Source organism: Crocodylus siamensis, chromosome 1 (genome assembly GCF_052110815.1).
Source record: "Crocodylus siamensis isolate JL-2025a chromosome 1, ASM5211081v1, whole genome shotgun sequence".
NCBI classification, from domain to species: Eukaryota; Metazoa; Chordata; order Crocodylia; family Crocodylidae; genus Crocodylus; species Crocodylus siamensis.
The window spans coordinates 54,809,393-54,826,509 of record NC_143395.1 but is presented as its reverse complement, the minus strand read 5'-3'; the positions used below and the strand labels follow the sequence as shown (position 1 = coordinate 54,826,509).

The following is a 17,117-nucleotide window of genomic DNA, read 5'->3' as shown; positions in this document are numbered from 1 at the left end:
AGTTAGGCAGTTCTTTTTGGCACTTCTATTTTGCAGGTGTGTAAGAAAGAGTGAAGAGCAAAATGATAGTCTCTCAGCACTTCAGAGAAACCATCTGGAGCACATGGGTCTGATCTCTTATGCACATGACACCCTAAAATGCTTAAGGAGATGTGAGAAGTTACAGCAAAGACCCTGCCCTCAAGACTCAGGTCAAAATAGGCATATCTGTTTTGCCCTTTAAGGAAAATAGCACAGACACTCCCTTATAGCATGTTGACAAGACTTAAACTTAATATAGAGTTGAAAAGACTTGAAGGTATAACCATATCAGCAAACCCTCCCAGTATACATGCATTTCATTTATAGCAGGGCTGTCAATTAATCACAGTTAACACATGTAATTAATGAGTTAATTGGTTCTTGTGTTATTTTTTTTAATGCATTAATCGCACATGTGGCTTTGGAGTCTGCATCTAGGCTCCGCTCCACCGCCATCACTGGGCCACCCAGCAGGACAGTGGTGGCAGTGCAGAGGAGCCACAGGGCAGCCCAGGCATGGGCTCCAAGCTGCTGCAGCAGGATGGTGGGGGTGGGGGTGGGGAAAGAGACACACACACACAGATACACACATGAGCAGCCGCAGCATGCACATGGCCAGGAATGCAGCCTAGCAGCGTGTAGAGCAGAGCCCAGCAGATAAGTCTGTGGAGGGAAGGGGCATAGGGGGCAGATCGAGGACCCCACAGTAAAGGAAGGAGTGGGGCAAGGGGCAGAAGCAGGGCCTGGGGTGAATGGGACCCAGGGCCAGGGTGGGTTGTGGGATAGAGGCATGGGCGGCTCATCCACGGCACAGGGGGGGAGGCTCCCCACCACTGTATGCACCTCCAGGAGGAGCATGGGCGGCATGTGCCCCCTAGATATGTGCATGGGGTGGAGGTGGGCTGACCACTGAAGGTTGTGGCTGTGCCACCCTGCTGTCTTTGCCCTGGGAGTCACTTGATGCCATGTTGTGCCTCCTGCCAGCAAGCAGGCAGAGGATGTGATATGGCCAGCAGGCATCTCCCGGGGCAAAGGCAGCAGAGCGCAGTGCCCCAGCCCACAGTGGGCAGCCCACCTCTGCCCTATACACAAATCTACAGCCTGGCTCTGTCCCCCATGCCTCTCCTGGGGGTGCGTGCAGCAGTGAGGAGCTGCATCCCCCCACTCACACTCCTCAACAAGCCTCCACAGGTCCATTCTATGACCCACCCTGGCTCTGGGTCCCCATTCACCCCTATCCCTGCCCCACTCCTTACCTCACCACGGGGGCCTGGATCTGTCCCCTCCACCCCTTCTCTTCCCCACATTCCTTTCCTCCAAAGACTTACCTGTATGGTACTATGTGTGTATGTCTATGTATGTCTGTCGCTCACTCCCAAGCCACAGCAGCCCATCCCTGCTGCTGCCCCTCACTTCTAACCCAATGGACCCCATACCATGCTAGAGCATTGGGGGAACCCACTCCACACACACACACACACACACACACACACACACACACACTCACATGCAGCTGCTTACACCTTCACAAATCCCTCCCCACAACACTCCATCCCCACCCCCAAACCATACAAAGTGCCTGCATAATTTTGCATAATTTTGAATTTTTCTGCACATAATTTTGTTTTTAGCTGTGTGATTAAAATTGCAATTAATATTTGCAATCACTCAACTAATCATGATCCAAATTTTAAATTGTTTGACAGCCCTAATATAGAGCAAAAAAAATCCCATTGATTAGCTCCAAATAGCCCTAAGTAGTTACTGTTCTGTCTGCCTGTCCCAGCAAAATTGGAGACACACACATATGTCTGCATTAGTTAACATACCACATGCCTAGGATCCATGGGGCTGGGGTCCCTGCTGTGGGAGATGGGAGAGAGGGAGGGGGAGATTTCCTGCTTGAACAGCAAGCAGAGAGGGGAGGGCAGGAGAGCACAGAGGGAAGCCAGGCATACCCTGTTGTGCCTGCAAGTCTTTGCCAGAGCTCCAACCAGGGAACAGATGGGAGGGGCCAGCCCTGCTGTGGAACAGAGAGCCCTCCCCAGTAGGCCTGTGCGAATAGGAAAGTATTTGATTTGGATTCAGATTTGGCTCATTCAGAGGACAGTGATTTGATTCAGAGATTCAGATCAATATCCAAATCGATTTGGCCAAATCAACTTTGGAAGATTCAGCATTGATTCGGAAGGATTTGGTGATTCAGATCAGCCCAGGAGAGGCAGGCGCAGCCAGGCAGCTGCATGTTCTCCCACAGCTCCTCCGGCTGTGCCTGCCTCTCCCTGGGTGGGGGGAGCCACAGGAGAAGCCCCATGGCTGCTCTGCCTGACTCCATCCCCTGCTTGGTCCCAGCTTCCCAGCACTTAAAAAGAAAAAGCAAAAAAAAAAGCCCCATCTCACTGGCTGCAGCAGGATTGGGGCCTCTTGGTGCTGGTGGCAGAGCCCCCCCCATGCAGCACGGGGCAGTGGGGGTGGGTGGGAATCATCCTCCCCCACACCTGGCACCTGCATGGCAGCTGCCCCATGGCATGGTGCAGCGCAGCTCGGCAGGACATTGCATGTTGTCTGGGAGCTGGGGCCACTGTGGCTCAACGCTGCTGGGCAGGGAGCTGTGGAACTGAAGTGGGGGCAGGAGAATCAAACTGAGGTCTGAAGAACTGAACGAAATGAAACACTGTTCCTTCAAAACAGTGAACCGGAAGTCAAAACAAAATGGTGCTGTTTTGCACAACCCTACTGCCTAGATGTACCTTCTCTCTGTGACAGCCCTAGAACTGGTAGATATAGAATTGAATGGCGGGGCAGGTATTTTGTTTGCCTTGGCTACATTTTTCTTATCTGCTATTACTGTGTATCAATAACATTTGCCTATTATCGAGAGGAAAAGTTGTGGTCAGTCTAAGGTTTTGGCTGGAACAAGGTATTTGGATCATAAATCCAGTGCCAACAGTACATCTGTTCTTTTTCTAGGCCCATACTGTTTCCATGCCCTGTATGTGGTAGCTCTGGACCCTGAGCTGTGCAGGGATTTTCAGACAGGTAGAACCAGTCCATGAATTGAAAGAGAGGAGCTGTAATGTACTTTTCTGATTAGATTATGAAAAAATATGAACCAAGAATCTAATGCTGGGAAAGGTTCTAGAAGGCCTAAAAGTATTTCTGCAATTCTCTTGGTCACTATAGATAAAGTATATCTATGAGAGAGCATTTTACAGGACACAGATACAGGTACAATTCTAACTACTGGAAAATGTTTGATTTACCAGGAGAATTAAATTCTGAAGAGATAATAGAAATACAAAATCTAATGGTCCCATAGGTGCTAGATGTACTTATAGAAGCTCTGGTCCCTCATTTCCTGTTAGTGGTACTTAGATACTACAATAGTGGGCATTGTAGAAAATAGCATGATAGAAAGAGACAAATTCGGAGATCTGTAATTTCCATCCGGTCCTTTCTCTGACTCACTCTGCTTACAGTCAGGTTTGGACAGCTATGGTTTCTTAATTTAATTTCCTTTCTTTCAAATGTTTTCTTACTGTAAATATAATGACTCCAATTCTCTGTTCCAATACAGACATTCTGAGCCAATCTGCAAGTTTAAAGCTGCTGTAAATCTTATTATGCAGTTAGGCAAGAATTGCTCTGTGTACTGGAACTAAGGGAAAGCATTGAGTTTGGTTCTGGGCTTGAATTCCAAAAAGGGAGCATGTCCTGAGGGAATGGGCTGGGGCAACCCAGCTGATCAATGGCTGGTCTAATTGTTCCCCTAAACCATAAGTAGCCAGTCATAAGCTAAACAGCACTAGGCTGTTATAACATGCAGGAGACAAACCTAGTTCCCAGCCAACAGCAATTTCAAGGAACCATAACACTGGCTTATAATAACTGTTGGACCACCCTGTTTAATGATAGTCCAAAGAATATCCCAACTAGATGTAATCTAGGTCTAAGATAATATTCTGAATTGTTGTTTTAAAATTCATGCACATTTATTTACAACTTTAATTCTCTCTTACTAAATATTTTTATTTATAAGTAATAATACAGTTGCCATCTGTTTTGTTCCAGTGCTCATTCATAATAGTATATTTTCAAATATTCCCCACATGAAAAGAGTTCTTGCTTCTGGTGTAATTACTGTCCCCCTTTTTGCTATTCATCAGTGTGCTGTATTTTTCAGTCACTGATCCAGAACCCCATCCTATATTGTTATATTGTCTCCTGCATGCTTATTGTTCTACTTGACACTGTGTCTGAGCATCTCAATTGTTGCAAAAAAAATTCTTAAAATATGCAAAGGGAGTAAGGTCTTTACAATGAATAACTCAGCACCATTATTGCATATTTAACAAGCCCTGTATTGAGCTTACTATATTGTCTGCTCAAATAAACAGCTCATTCCATACAACATCTGAAGTTGCAGCATTTTAGTTTTGTGTAAGTATGTTGAAATCTTGTAATTTCCTTGCAATCCTTTCATTATTCCCCTCGTCATCTAAAGCCAATGGATCATATTAATTTCAGTGTCTACCTTTATCAATATTAGCACTGTCAGCAGATAAAAGAGTGAAAATCAAAAGAATGTAATAAATGCATGGACATACTTTAGAGCCTTCTTCATTTTAAGGTTTAATTTGTTTGATAGTCTGGAAGATGACAATGATCTGAGGACAAATCATAGTAGCTTTTTCTTGAGAAATACATATTTTAAAGTATAGAACTACCAGGATTCATAAGGTACTGTTCTGAAATGTAGCAAAATGCTAAAGTATGACTTTCTGATTATTTAGATCTCATTTTATGGAGATAAAATAAAAATAAATTAGCATGTATGCATGTGTGTTTTAACGTTTACTTTGAGTTACTTTGTGTTCCAAGAAGAAGGACTATTAGGAATAGATGGGGTCCACTTGACAAAGACAGGAAGTAGTGTTTGCACCTACAGGTTTGGTAACCTAGTGAGAAAGGCTTTACACTAGGTTTAGTAGGGGATGAAGAGGGAAGCCAAGAAGGAAGTAAAGAGCCATGGGACTTGGATAGAATATAGTAAAGGGAAGAAATAGTAGAAATCTTAGCAATGCTCTCAGTGAGAAGACAGGATAACCAATTAGATACCTTAAAGGTTTATGCACTAACACAAGAAGCACTGGGAATAAACAGGAAAAATTGGAAGTCCTTGTACCACTGAGGAATTATGATGTAATATCGATTATGGAGATATGGTGGCATAGTCCACATGAGTAGAGTATGGTCAAGGATGGTCACAGCTTATTCAAGAAGTATAGGAAGTGAAAAAAGAAGGGGGTCCTGCCCTATATACAAAGGAGATGTACATATATCCTAAGGTGCAGTACGAAGTGGAAGGTCAGCCTATTGAAAGGCCTCTGAGAAGAGGTTAGGGGAGAAAGCACCAAGGGAGATGCCATGATGGGCATCTGTTACAGGCAACCATATCAGGAAGAAGAGGTGAATGAGGGCTTCTTTAAAAAACTGACAGAAGCTTCCAGACTGCAGGGCCTACTTCCCATGGGGGACTTCAATTATTGGGACATCTGTTTGGAAGGCAGTGCACAAGCAGTCCAGCTAATTCTTGGAGTGCGCTGGAGATAATTTTTTGCTAAAGATGGTAAGCAGGTCAACAAGCAGAGAAGCTCTTATCAACTTCCTGCTCAGAAAGAAGGACTTGATTGAGAATGTGAAGATGGAAGCTACCTTGGGTGACCCTGGACATGTGTACACGTGCCCCTATGGTGCTGTTGTTACTATGCTATCATTTAGTATTGCACTGGTAGCACATGGTTATTTTTAGCTGCTACATCACCATAGCTACATGCTATAGTTAGGGAGCACATTGCTAAGGCAACGTAGCAGCAGTGTCATGGCTTTTGCCCATGGATACTATGTCACATGTAGATATGCCAAATAATAACAAAGTTCAAGAGCTAAGGGGAGAGAAGAAGAAGACAATAAAGACACTGGACTTCTGAAATGCAGACCTTAACAACTATTTAGCAAGATCCCATGGGAGGCAGGTCTGAGGGAAAAAGGAGTCCAGGAGCACTGGCTGCCTCCATTAAGAAGGCCCTTTTGAGTTCTGAGGAGGAATCTATTCTTCTTCATCTACACCAGAAGAATGAGAATTGCAACAGGAGATCAGTCTGGCTAGGCAGCAGTGTCTCCAATAAGTGGAAACTCAAACAGGAATCTTGCAAAAAGTAGAAATATGGTCATGGTACTAGGGAAGAGTATTTGAGTATCACATGGGGGATGACATTCAGGGAGAAAATTAGGAAAGCAAAAGCATATTTGAGAGGCAGCTGGCAAGAGATATAAAAGGCATTTTACAAGCATGTCAAGAGTAAGACAGCAAAGCTAGGGATGGAGTCAAGAAGCCTAGCATAGCAGCAGAACAGGTTAGGGATTATTTAAAGAATCTAGATTTCAAGTTGCCAGCATCAGATAAGATTGGAAAAGGGCAAATATAGTGCCCATCTTTAAGAAAGTGAAGAAGGAGGATCCAGGGAACTACAGACAAGTCTGACCTCAATACCTGGAAAGATCATGGGGTATGTCCTCAAAGATCATTGAGACTATCAAATAAATTAAATTGTGAAGCACCAAGAGGAGAACAAGGTGATCAGGAACAACCAGTATAGATTCACCAAGCAAATCATGCCAAACCAACATGATTTCCTTCCATCATAAGGTAACAGGTTCTGTGGATGCAGGAAGAGTAGTGGATGTGATATACCTTCATTTTAGCAAGACTTTTCACATTGTCTTCCACAGCATTTTCCATAACAAGCTAAGGAATAGAAGAGTAGATGAAAGTACTGTAGGGGTGGTACGTAACTGGTTGGATCATCATGCTCAAAAAATATGCTCAACATGATCATCGGTGTTTGTTGGGAAGAGGTATCAAGTGGGATTCCTCAAGGGTCTGTCCTGGATTCAGTATTGTTTAATATCTTTATTAATGATTTGGATGATAGGATTGAGTTCAGCCTTCGCAGATTTGTGAATGGCATCAAGTTGGATGGACTTGCAGACACTCTGGAGAGCAAAGCCAAGAACCACAATAATCTGGATAGACTGTGAAAATTGTCCACAATCAACCAGATAAAATTCAGTAAGGAGAAATGCAAAGGCCTCCACTTAAGATGGAATAACTGAATACACAAATACAGACTGGGGGGTGGGGAGGTGGTGATTGATTACGTTGTAGTACTTCAGAAAAGGACCTGGGGGTTACAGTAGACCATAAGCTGAATATGAGCCAACAGCATGGTCTTGTTGCAAAAAAAGCCATCTGTGTACTAGGTTGTATCAACAGGACTGTCATTAGAAGATCAAGGGAAGTTATTCTTCCACTCTATTCAGCACTGGTGAGGCTTCATCTGGAGTACAGTTTTGGGCCCACCACACTTCCAGAAATATGTGGACAGATTGGGAAGTGTCCAGTGCAGAGCAACAAAATAATTTGAAACAAAACAACAAAATAATGAGAAAAGGCTGAAAGAACTAGGGTTTTTTAGTCTGGAGACAAGTAGAATATGAGAGGATTTAATAACAGGCTGAAGACTGTTAAAGAGAGAATGGAGATGAGATTTTCTCTGTGGCTGTAGGGGACAGGACTAGGAACAATGGCCTCAAGCTTCATCAGAGGAAATTTAGGTTAGAGATTAGGAGGTACTTCCTTACTATGAGGGTGGTCAAAGATTGGAACAGGCTTCTTAGAGTAGTTATAGAATCTCCATTCCTAGAAATTTTCAATAGTAGGCTGGACAGACACTTGGCTGAGATGGTTTACTGATGGATGATGCTTACTTCAGCAGGGGTCTGGATTAGATGAGGTCTGTTCCAGTCCAACTTTCCTATGATTCTATAACTTATTGAATTTCACTTTTTTAACTTAGCATCTTTTTCAGAAGAAGATTTTAAAAAGAGTTTACAGTAGTTTTACACTCTATTTCCGCTGGAATTCTGTGGGTTTTTTCCTTCAAAAAATCAGTAATTATTTCCCACAGGTTAATGTGATATTAATTGTTTTTTTCCAGCTGGTTCAGGCAACATTCTAACAAGAATTTAAGAGACAATTCTGGCATGGAAGTAGGTTTGGAGCAGACAGAACTCAGATCTATATTCAGTCTGTAAGCACAGGCTACTACATCCCTGAACTGAATCAGTCTTTCATCAAGAGGCTTGTCAGTCAGGCCCTAAGGGACCATAACCCCAGGGGGAGGGGAGTTCAAGAAGAGTGATTGCTCCTCAAGGGAGCGACCCTCAATGCACAAGCTAAGTCTATTCCATCTCAGAGGAAAGGCAGCAAGAGGGCACAGCAGCCCCCCTGGCTCTCCAGAGATCTAGCAGACCTCCTGAGGCTAAAAAGAAAGGCCTACAAAGGATGGAGGATGGGATTCACCTCCAAGGAGGATTATTCTGCACTGGTCCGGTCCTGCAGGGAGCAAACCAGGAAAGCCAAGACTGCAACTGAACTCCAACTAGCTTCGAGCATCAAGGACAATAAAATGTCCTTTTTCAGGTATGTGGGGAGCCGGAGGAAAAGCAAGGGCAACGTTGGAACCCTGCTGAACCAGATGGGGTAACTGACAACTAATGCCTAGGAAAAAGCCAACCTATTAAATGGGTACTTTGCGTCAGTCTTTCATCAATCCCACGGGACGCCCATGCCACTACAGGACAAGGAGGTCCAAGTGGCGGAGATCCCCTGCCCTCCATTAATGCCAACCTCATGAAGGAACACCTTGAGAAGCTGGATACCTTCAAGTTAGCTGCCCCTGACAATTTACACCCCAGGGTACTCAAGGAGCTGGGGAGCATCATAGCCCAGCCTCTGGTATGGATCTTTGAAAACTCCTGGCACTCTGGTATAGTGCCTGAAGACTGGAAGAAGGCCAATATGGTACCTATCTTCAAGAAAGGGAGGAAACTAACTATCTGGCTAACTATAGGCCTATCAGCCTGACTTGTCTCCCAGGGAAGAGCTTAGAAAAGTTTTTTAAAGAGGCCATCCTTAATGGACTGGCTGATGCCAACATCCTAAGGGACAGCCAGCATGGGTTTGTCGTGGGTAGGTCTTGCTTGACCAATCTCATTTCCTTCTGCAACCAGGTGACCTATCACCTGGACAAGGGAGAAGAGATTGATGTCATATATCTTGACTTCAAAAAAGCCTTCAATCTGGTATCCCATTATCACCTCTTGGCGAAACTGGCCAATTGTGGCCTTGGGTCCACCACGATCCACTGGCTGGGAAATTGGTTCTGTGGTCGGACCCAGAGGGTAGTAATTGATGGAAGTCAAGCGTCATAGTGCCCTGTGAGCAGTGGGGTCCCTCAAGGCTCTGTCCTTGGACCCATATTGTTCAACATCTTCATTAATGATGTGGATATTGGAGTCAGAAGCAGACTGGCCAAGTTCACCGATGACACCAAACTTTGGGGCAAAGCATCCACACCAGAAGACAGGAGGGAGATCCAGGCTGACCTGGACAGGCTCAGCAAATGGGCGGATGAGAATCTGATGGTGTTTAACACCCAAAAATGCAAGGTTCTCCACCTTGGGAAGAAAACCTTCAGTATCTTTATAGGCTCTGCAGTGCTCTGCTGGCCAGCACTATGGAAGAAAGAGACTTGGGGGTCATCATTGACCACAAGATGAACATGAGCCTGCAATGCGATGCTGTGGCTTGTAAAGCGACCGAAACGCTGGCTTGCATCCATAGATGCTTCTCAAGCAAATCCTGGGACGTCATTCTCCCCTTGTACTCGGCCTTGGTGAGGCCGCAGCTGGAGTACTGCGTCCAGTTTGGGTCCCACAATTCAAAACGGATGTGGAGAAGCTTGAGAGGGTCTAGAGAAGAGCCACGTGCATGATCAGACATCAGGAAAACAGACTTTACGATGACAGGTTGGGAGCCATTGGGCCCTTTAGCCTGGAAAAACGCAGGCTCAGGGGTGATTTGACGGCCACCTATAAGTTTATCAGGGGTGACCACCAGTGTCTGGGGGAACATTTGTTCACTAGAGCGCCCCAAGAGATGACGAGGTCGAACGGTTATAAACTACTGCAAGACCATTTTAGGCTGGACATAAGGAAGAATGTCTTTACTGTCTGAGCCCCCAAGGTCTAGAACAGCCTAGCATAGGAGGTGGTTCAAGCACCTACTTTGAACACCTTCAAGAGCAAATTGGATGCTTATCTTGCTGGGATTGTATGATCCCAGCTGACTTCCTGCCCTTTGGGCAGGGGGCTGGACTCGATGATCTCCCGAGGTCCCTTCCAGCCCTAGTGTCTGTGAACTCTGTTAAATCTGTGAATTGCTGGTGGCAACCACTCAAGACTAGTTCTCACAAAGATTTTTGTAGTTCCCTCAAAACTTGAAAATCTAAAGCAAAAATGTCAAATTGTTTAGTATTAGGGTTTGCAACCTACAGCACATGGATATGGGTTATGAAGATGTCATCCAGCCTGTGACAGAGTTTCCCTCGTCAATCTTATGGCTCCTGCACCCCTCATGGGAGACCTTTCTGCAGTGTGGCCAGCAGCCAAGGGGTTTTTGTAGTACCCTACCTGGCCCAGTCCTGCCAGTTACAGGAGTTGGCAGCAGTTGATGACAGGGAGTTCATGGTGTCAGCACCTGCAGTAGTAGGTACCAGAGACTGGTTGCTGCACTGATGCCTCCCCCCACTGTAACGGTGTCTCTCTTGTGGTAGGGGTCAGTGAGGCTAATGAGGAGACTGTGGACAAGTCTCTGTCAGTGCTGTGTCAGGGAGGAAAATACAGGGGAAGAGGGAAAATCACCTGTTGGGGTGGTATTTGTGGTCTGCTGTTAAAAGGTTGCTTACTGCTGTTTTACAGCATGAAACATTTGTTGTGAAGAACTCCATGTTTTAGGAGCAAAACTTTCTAAAATTACTGAAAGCCTTGGTCCCACAAAAAAAGGAGGATGCAAACCTGACATTTCTAGTTCAGTTTCTACATCCTATTTTAATCAAACTAATTCCCTAGAAATGAGGCCATAAATGTCTGAACTGGCTGAGGGTCACATATGACACAAATTAGGTTGATTAATTTAACTTGTGAAATATGTGTGTGTGTGTGTGTGTGAGAGAGAGAGAGAGAGAGAGAAAGCGAGTGAGTGAGTGAATTAGAAATATAATGGAGAGCCTGTCAAAACCTTAACTCCAGGGAAATTCTGATTAAAATATACCCATCCATCTATATTTATTCACATTTCCTACCTCCATTCCTTTATATTTGCATAAAACATTAATAAGAATTCTGTACATTAAATTATTTTATTATTAATTTATGAACAATCATAAAACCAACCATTTAATAAGTGATGTACTACTGCATTTTATCTTAGCTTCCTTTTTAAAATGCACCTGCATACTTAGAAAAGTGCACATAAAATCCTAAATATAGACAAAATACTACTAGATCCTGGCATCCTGACAAACAGTCACTCTTTAGGGATACTATACACTGAGACAAGCAGCACATCATACAGAAAAACCCTGTTGTTCATGGCACAGGCACCATTTTAATTGTCCTAGGGCATAAGAAGAGTTAACTGAACTTGCAAAATACAAAACTGACATGAAATGTATTATATGTACTTATGCACTCTTTCAATAAGCTCTACATTTTTGAACTGCAGAAGCAATGCCTAAATGAATTAGGTATCTAAAAATCATGGGTAGATTTTTAATTGAAAGGAACTAGAACAAACAAAACTGTAGAGTTGAGTGATGTTAAAAGAATAGGGAATGCAAAGTTCTTAGAACAATCTTTATGTAAAAAGACTCGCGTACTTTTGATGCTCTGCTATTCTTAGATGTTTGCTATATTAAATGTACCAGTGTCCTTTTGCTCCAATACCTTCATTTTATTTAGTAATGTGCAACTGTTACACTTAATAAGGACATTTAACTTGTCTTACAGGGTAAATAGATGACAATGAATGCTGAATAAAATTGTAAGCAGAATAATTGCCTTGGTATACAGTATTTCTCTTACCTGGACACCATCAGATGCAGGAATGTAACTTGCCCTTTTAAACGTGTCTGTAACATTTCTGAGGATTTCCACAGAAATAAGAAGATCCCCTGCATAAAAGTTTTTCCTCTGAGTTAAATCCAACAGAGTCTTTGTGACCTGGGACATTCCATCACCAGCCAGCATCCTTTGTCCCTTGGCAAGGTGCTCTTTAATCTGTGACAATCAGAAGAGTGAAGTAAATATCAGAACCTACTTTACTGCACCCAAAAATTTCTGAACCAAAATACACAGAACACTTTCTAAGGAGTATTAGGAATCCACAGGTCAGCTGTGCAATAATAAAGGAGTCTTATTTGACTTATTTTAAGACACTTTAAATAACTTTACAACAGGATATGGTAATTAATGCACAATTTATCATTGAGTTAGAGAGTTTAATGATAAAATGGATCATAAATCATTTAATCTTATTTCTGTTATTTCATTCATTTACCCATACATTGAATCTGATAACTTCTCAACAACTGTTCTCACACAAATACATTGGGTTGGGTTGCAAACACAGCCTGTTGTCCACAGTACTGTGAACATTCAGTCTTTTCCCAGAAAAGCAGCTGTAAAGCCATTGTGTTTAATGCAGAAACCAAATATATAATCATAGAAAATTAGGGTTAGAAGGAACCTCAGGAGGTCATCTACTCCAACCCCTTGCTCAAAGCAGGACAATCCCCAAGAGGAGCTGTATAGGAATAAGGGCCAAATTAGTCCAGGCTGCCTTTTTAAAATAAGTTTAATTTAATGTAGGATATTCTCCACCTATCCCGGTCCACTTATGTTGGCCAATTTGAAAATGAAAGGACATGAACCACTCATTGATCCTCTTGTTCACTTTAATTAAATTGGCATCCCTGCAATCTTGGAATAATACTCATGCTCAGGAAGTGTGAAGAAATATGAACAAGAATCAAGGAGCAGAAGGGTTATTTTTAACTTATCTCCCCCTGAAGTTCTATGCCAGGCCACTGACTAATATAACTTGTGATAGGGATGCAGAGGAAAGAAATTTCTTTTGTCAGAAGGGAACAGTTTGTCAAAGTGGAACTTGTGGATTTCAAAAATTCCTAAACCCCAACTCAGTATTTAAGTAGGATGTAAAGCATATCACAAGGGCAGATGTCATAATGCCAGCATATGCTGAAAAAAGAATGAAGAGGTTTAAGAAACCTGCTCTTTGTTGTATATGAAAGTATAAATTTCTCTGCATCAAAGTTCACCAGACAGACCTTCCCTCTAACCAAAGTAGCTACAGAGTCAACTCTATAGCCAGCAGCCATACTGTGTGGCATCTCCTCTGAAAATGTACTTTCACCTGTGTTTTATGTTGGCCTGATTTTCAACATCCAAAGAGAAGGATGACTGATACGATATAGTGATGCTTTTATTTTTTGCTTTTGTTTAATTACAAAAAAGTAGCACTAATTCAGTATCTTAAAATCTCAACATTTTAAGGAAAACAAATAAGAATGTAAGAACATCCTGATATATAATATTTAAGAATTTTTATTAATACTACTATAACATACTTGGGCTCTATCCTCAGTTGCTGTGGGATAGACTATATATAATTAACAAGGGGTGAATATGTGAACAAAGTTGGTCTCTCAACCCTAGGACTATATCCCAGCATAATTCAGAGCAGTTATAAGTTGCTCCAAGGTATATCTAGATGCTTATACCTCTATGGAGCATCAGAAGCAGCTACCTGGCACCTAAGGGTTGTTCCTACTAAGGCAATCCTCAGGGATTTCTATTTGCTAGGTAACCAGCTGCTGTTACCAGAACAGGGTGACTTACACAGTTTTATTCAGTTAACTACATTAGCAAAAAGATAAAAGCATTATTATTCAATTTCAATGTACAACTGTTTATAAGATTAATTTAGGCAAATGACTTCCTTAGACAGATATTTCAGCAGAATGCCTCCTTCAGTGTTCAGAGAAAAGAAAAGGGAAATTATGTGAGAAGCTTGTTTACAAAATTCATTTTCAGTGATTTCCTTCAGATTTAAGAGTGGACTTTTAAAGCAATCTTGTAAAAATAGTTTAGAATGAATAGGGGAGAGAAAGGAGACTCTTTTAGATTAGCATCTCTAATCTCAGGAGTTCAGGAAATCTGGGTTGTATATATCATTGAGGTAAATAAATCTTTGCTCTTGGAGAAAGTGATCTGCTGGGGAAGAGTCAGCATGGTTTTTGTAAAGGGAAATCCTGCCTCACCAATCTGGTGGAGTTCTCTGAGGGTACTAACAAGCACGTGGAAAAGGAAGACCTGATTGACATACTATATATTTGGCCTTTCAAAAACCTTTCAACAAGATCCCCATCAAAGGTTTTTAAAACCTGTGTTGCCAAGGAATTGACGGAAAGGTTCTTTTGTGGACTGAAAGCTGGTTAAAAGATAGGAAGAAAAAGGTAGGACTAAATGGCCACTTTCCAGAATGAAGGGAGATCAAAAGTGGGGTCCTGAAGGGATATATGCTGGGCCCGATTTTGTTCGACATTTTCATTAACAACCTGGAAAGGGGATACACAGTGAAATCTCCAAGTTGGCAGATGGTACCAAATTATTCTGAGTATCGAGTCCCAAGCTGTTGGAGAGGAGCTGCAAAAAGATCTCATCAATCCAAGTAAGTGGGCAAAAAATGGCAGATGAACTTTAATGTTGACAAGTGCAAAGTAATGCACCTGAAGAAAAATAACCTCTACTATATGTATACAATACTGGGTTCTGAACTATTATGACTCATGGAAGAAACCTTAGCGTCATTGTGGAAAGTTATCTAAAAAGGTCAGCTCAATGTGCAGCAGTGATTAGAAATACAGAAGGGAATAGAAAGCAAAATCCAGAACATCATCATGCCATTATACAAATCATGGCGTGCCCGCGTCTTGAATACTGTGTGCAGTTCTGGTTTCTACTTCTCTAAGAGGATGTTGTTTAATTGGAAAGGGTACAGAGAAGGGCAACTGAAAAGATCAAGGGTGTAGAACAGTTGCCGTATGAGGAGAGACTGAAAAAGCTAAGACTCTTCAGTTTGGAAAGGAGAAACCTGATAAGGGATATGATATAGATCTATAAAATCATCAAGTGAACAGGGAATTGTTATTAACTAAGTCCCAGAAAACTAGAACTAGGGGGCATCCACTAAAGTTAATAGGAGACAGCTTTAAAACTACAGAAAGTACTTTTTATGCAATGCATAGTTAACTTATGGAATTCATCGCCACAGGAGATGGTAGAGACAGATAACATAATCAGATTAAAAAAAGAACTAGACAAATTCACGGATTATAGATCTATTAATGACTGTTGAACAGAACAGTTGGAGATTTTTCCTCTGGCACCTCTAAACCAATAATGGCAGATGCCTGAGAGGGTAATGCATATGGGAAAGATCATTCTACATTTATCAAGTTCATTGCTCTTCATCTAGTATCTACTTCTGCTAATGTCAGAGAAGGACATTGGTCTAATCCAATGTGGCACTTTATGTTCTTATGTTGCGTGGAAGCACAGATAATCTAGGGCTACCCTTCTTATTGGTGAAGTTCTTAGAACAACGTGGCTATACCCCATGGGTTCTATCTCTGTGATAAATCAAGATGCGTGACAAAATCTACCAGATACCTAGCCATGTTAGGTATCAGCAGAGGTTTACAGACTGGGTTGAAGAAGGACAGGACAATGAATGTTACCTCCTCTGAAACATTTGGAAAGTCACCCTCTTGTCCTTGTGAAAGCTCTCCTTTATTATAATGCCCTTAAAATAGTTGACAGTAGATAGCAAGATGTTGAGCTGTGACTACTGATCAGCATGTTCTTCAATACTGCATCACCATCTCTTTCTACTCCAGCTTTCATATGATATATAAATTGAAAATTTTCTGAGAGGACATCCATCTTTTTGTTAATTTTGTACTCTAGCTAGCACAGTGGTTTCCTGATCCATGACTGGCACCCTCAGTTGCTATTAAAATACAAACAATAAATAACAATAAGAACAAGAGTACTTAATGTTTTTGAAGAGTTAAACAGATATAGTGAGGATGTGTTTACACTGAAGAATTTTGCAGTCCTGCAGCAGCATCAGTTGAAGTGCTAATGTTGACCATGTCCTGAGAATAAAGATAGGTGCAGCGGTAGGAGCCTTGACTACAGAAATTTTCCCACAGGCAATGGAATTATAATAAGACCAATGTCTTAAACAGGAGCCAATGTCAGCAGTGGCATTTGTGAAAAAGAAAACAACAATAGAGTAAAACAGTGAAAATGGATGCAAAGAATGTCGTCTGGTAAAAAAGGTGGCTCTAGGTGGAACAGTAACCACCAGAAGTGAGTAAGAAAATCTATACAGAGCAGCCTCCCCACCACCAATTCCTATTATGCACGCTCGTGTGTTGCTATTTACATCCCTTGATGTAATGTAGCTCTTTGCTGCACCCCTCAGCCAGTTTACCAAAATAAAATGTTGCTACCATTTATATCATCCTTGGATGGAGTGGGGACAGGGAAGAGATGGCAGGAAGAAGAATGCAAATGCATGTCTGCGCACTCTGCAGAAAGTAGTAGTGCCATTTCCAGAACTGTACCATTACCTGCTACTGTGCCATTCAGGATCACTTCTGCTGTGTGAGATAACTATGCCCTTGTGCTCAATAATGTATGAGTCTTGCAAATACCGTCAAGAGAAAGTAAATGTTAGGCCTGTAGCTCCTACAGAAATCTTTAACCATCACAGGCTAGAACCTCACTTGGTATGAACTAGCATAGCACTGCTTACTTCAATGGATATAAAAATGTACGCCACTGGTGATCTTGCCACATAGTACCCATGCAGTGGGTACTGAAAGTCCAGAGAGAAGATAAATTATATTCCTCAGAAGCTCATGACAATATGCGTTCATATTTCTAACCATCTGCTGGTTATTTCATTCAGGATATATTACACTATACCAGGGTTGGGCAATTATTTGGGCCAGAAGAACACTTAAGGAGTTTTGGTAAGC

General features: G+C 42.3%; 1 protein-coding gene across 3 annotated transcripts in view; it reads right to left on the bottom strand.

Annotated features, from left to right (window-relative positions):
- The window catches only part of ADGRB3 (adhesion G protein-coupled receptor B3), a 706,322-nt gene that overhangs the window by 365,788 nt on the left and 323,417 nt on the right, over nt 1–17,117 (bottom strand). For all 3 annotated transcript variants that reach the window (XM_090034594.1, XM_090034587.1, XM_090034599.1), the window contains one exon: nt 12,070–12,264. In XM_090034594.1, coding sequence (XP_089890720.1) covers nt 12,070–12,264 — 195 coding nt within the window. The remainder of the gene's footprint in view (nt 1–12,069; nt 12,265–17,117) is intronic.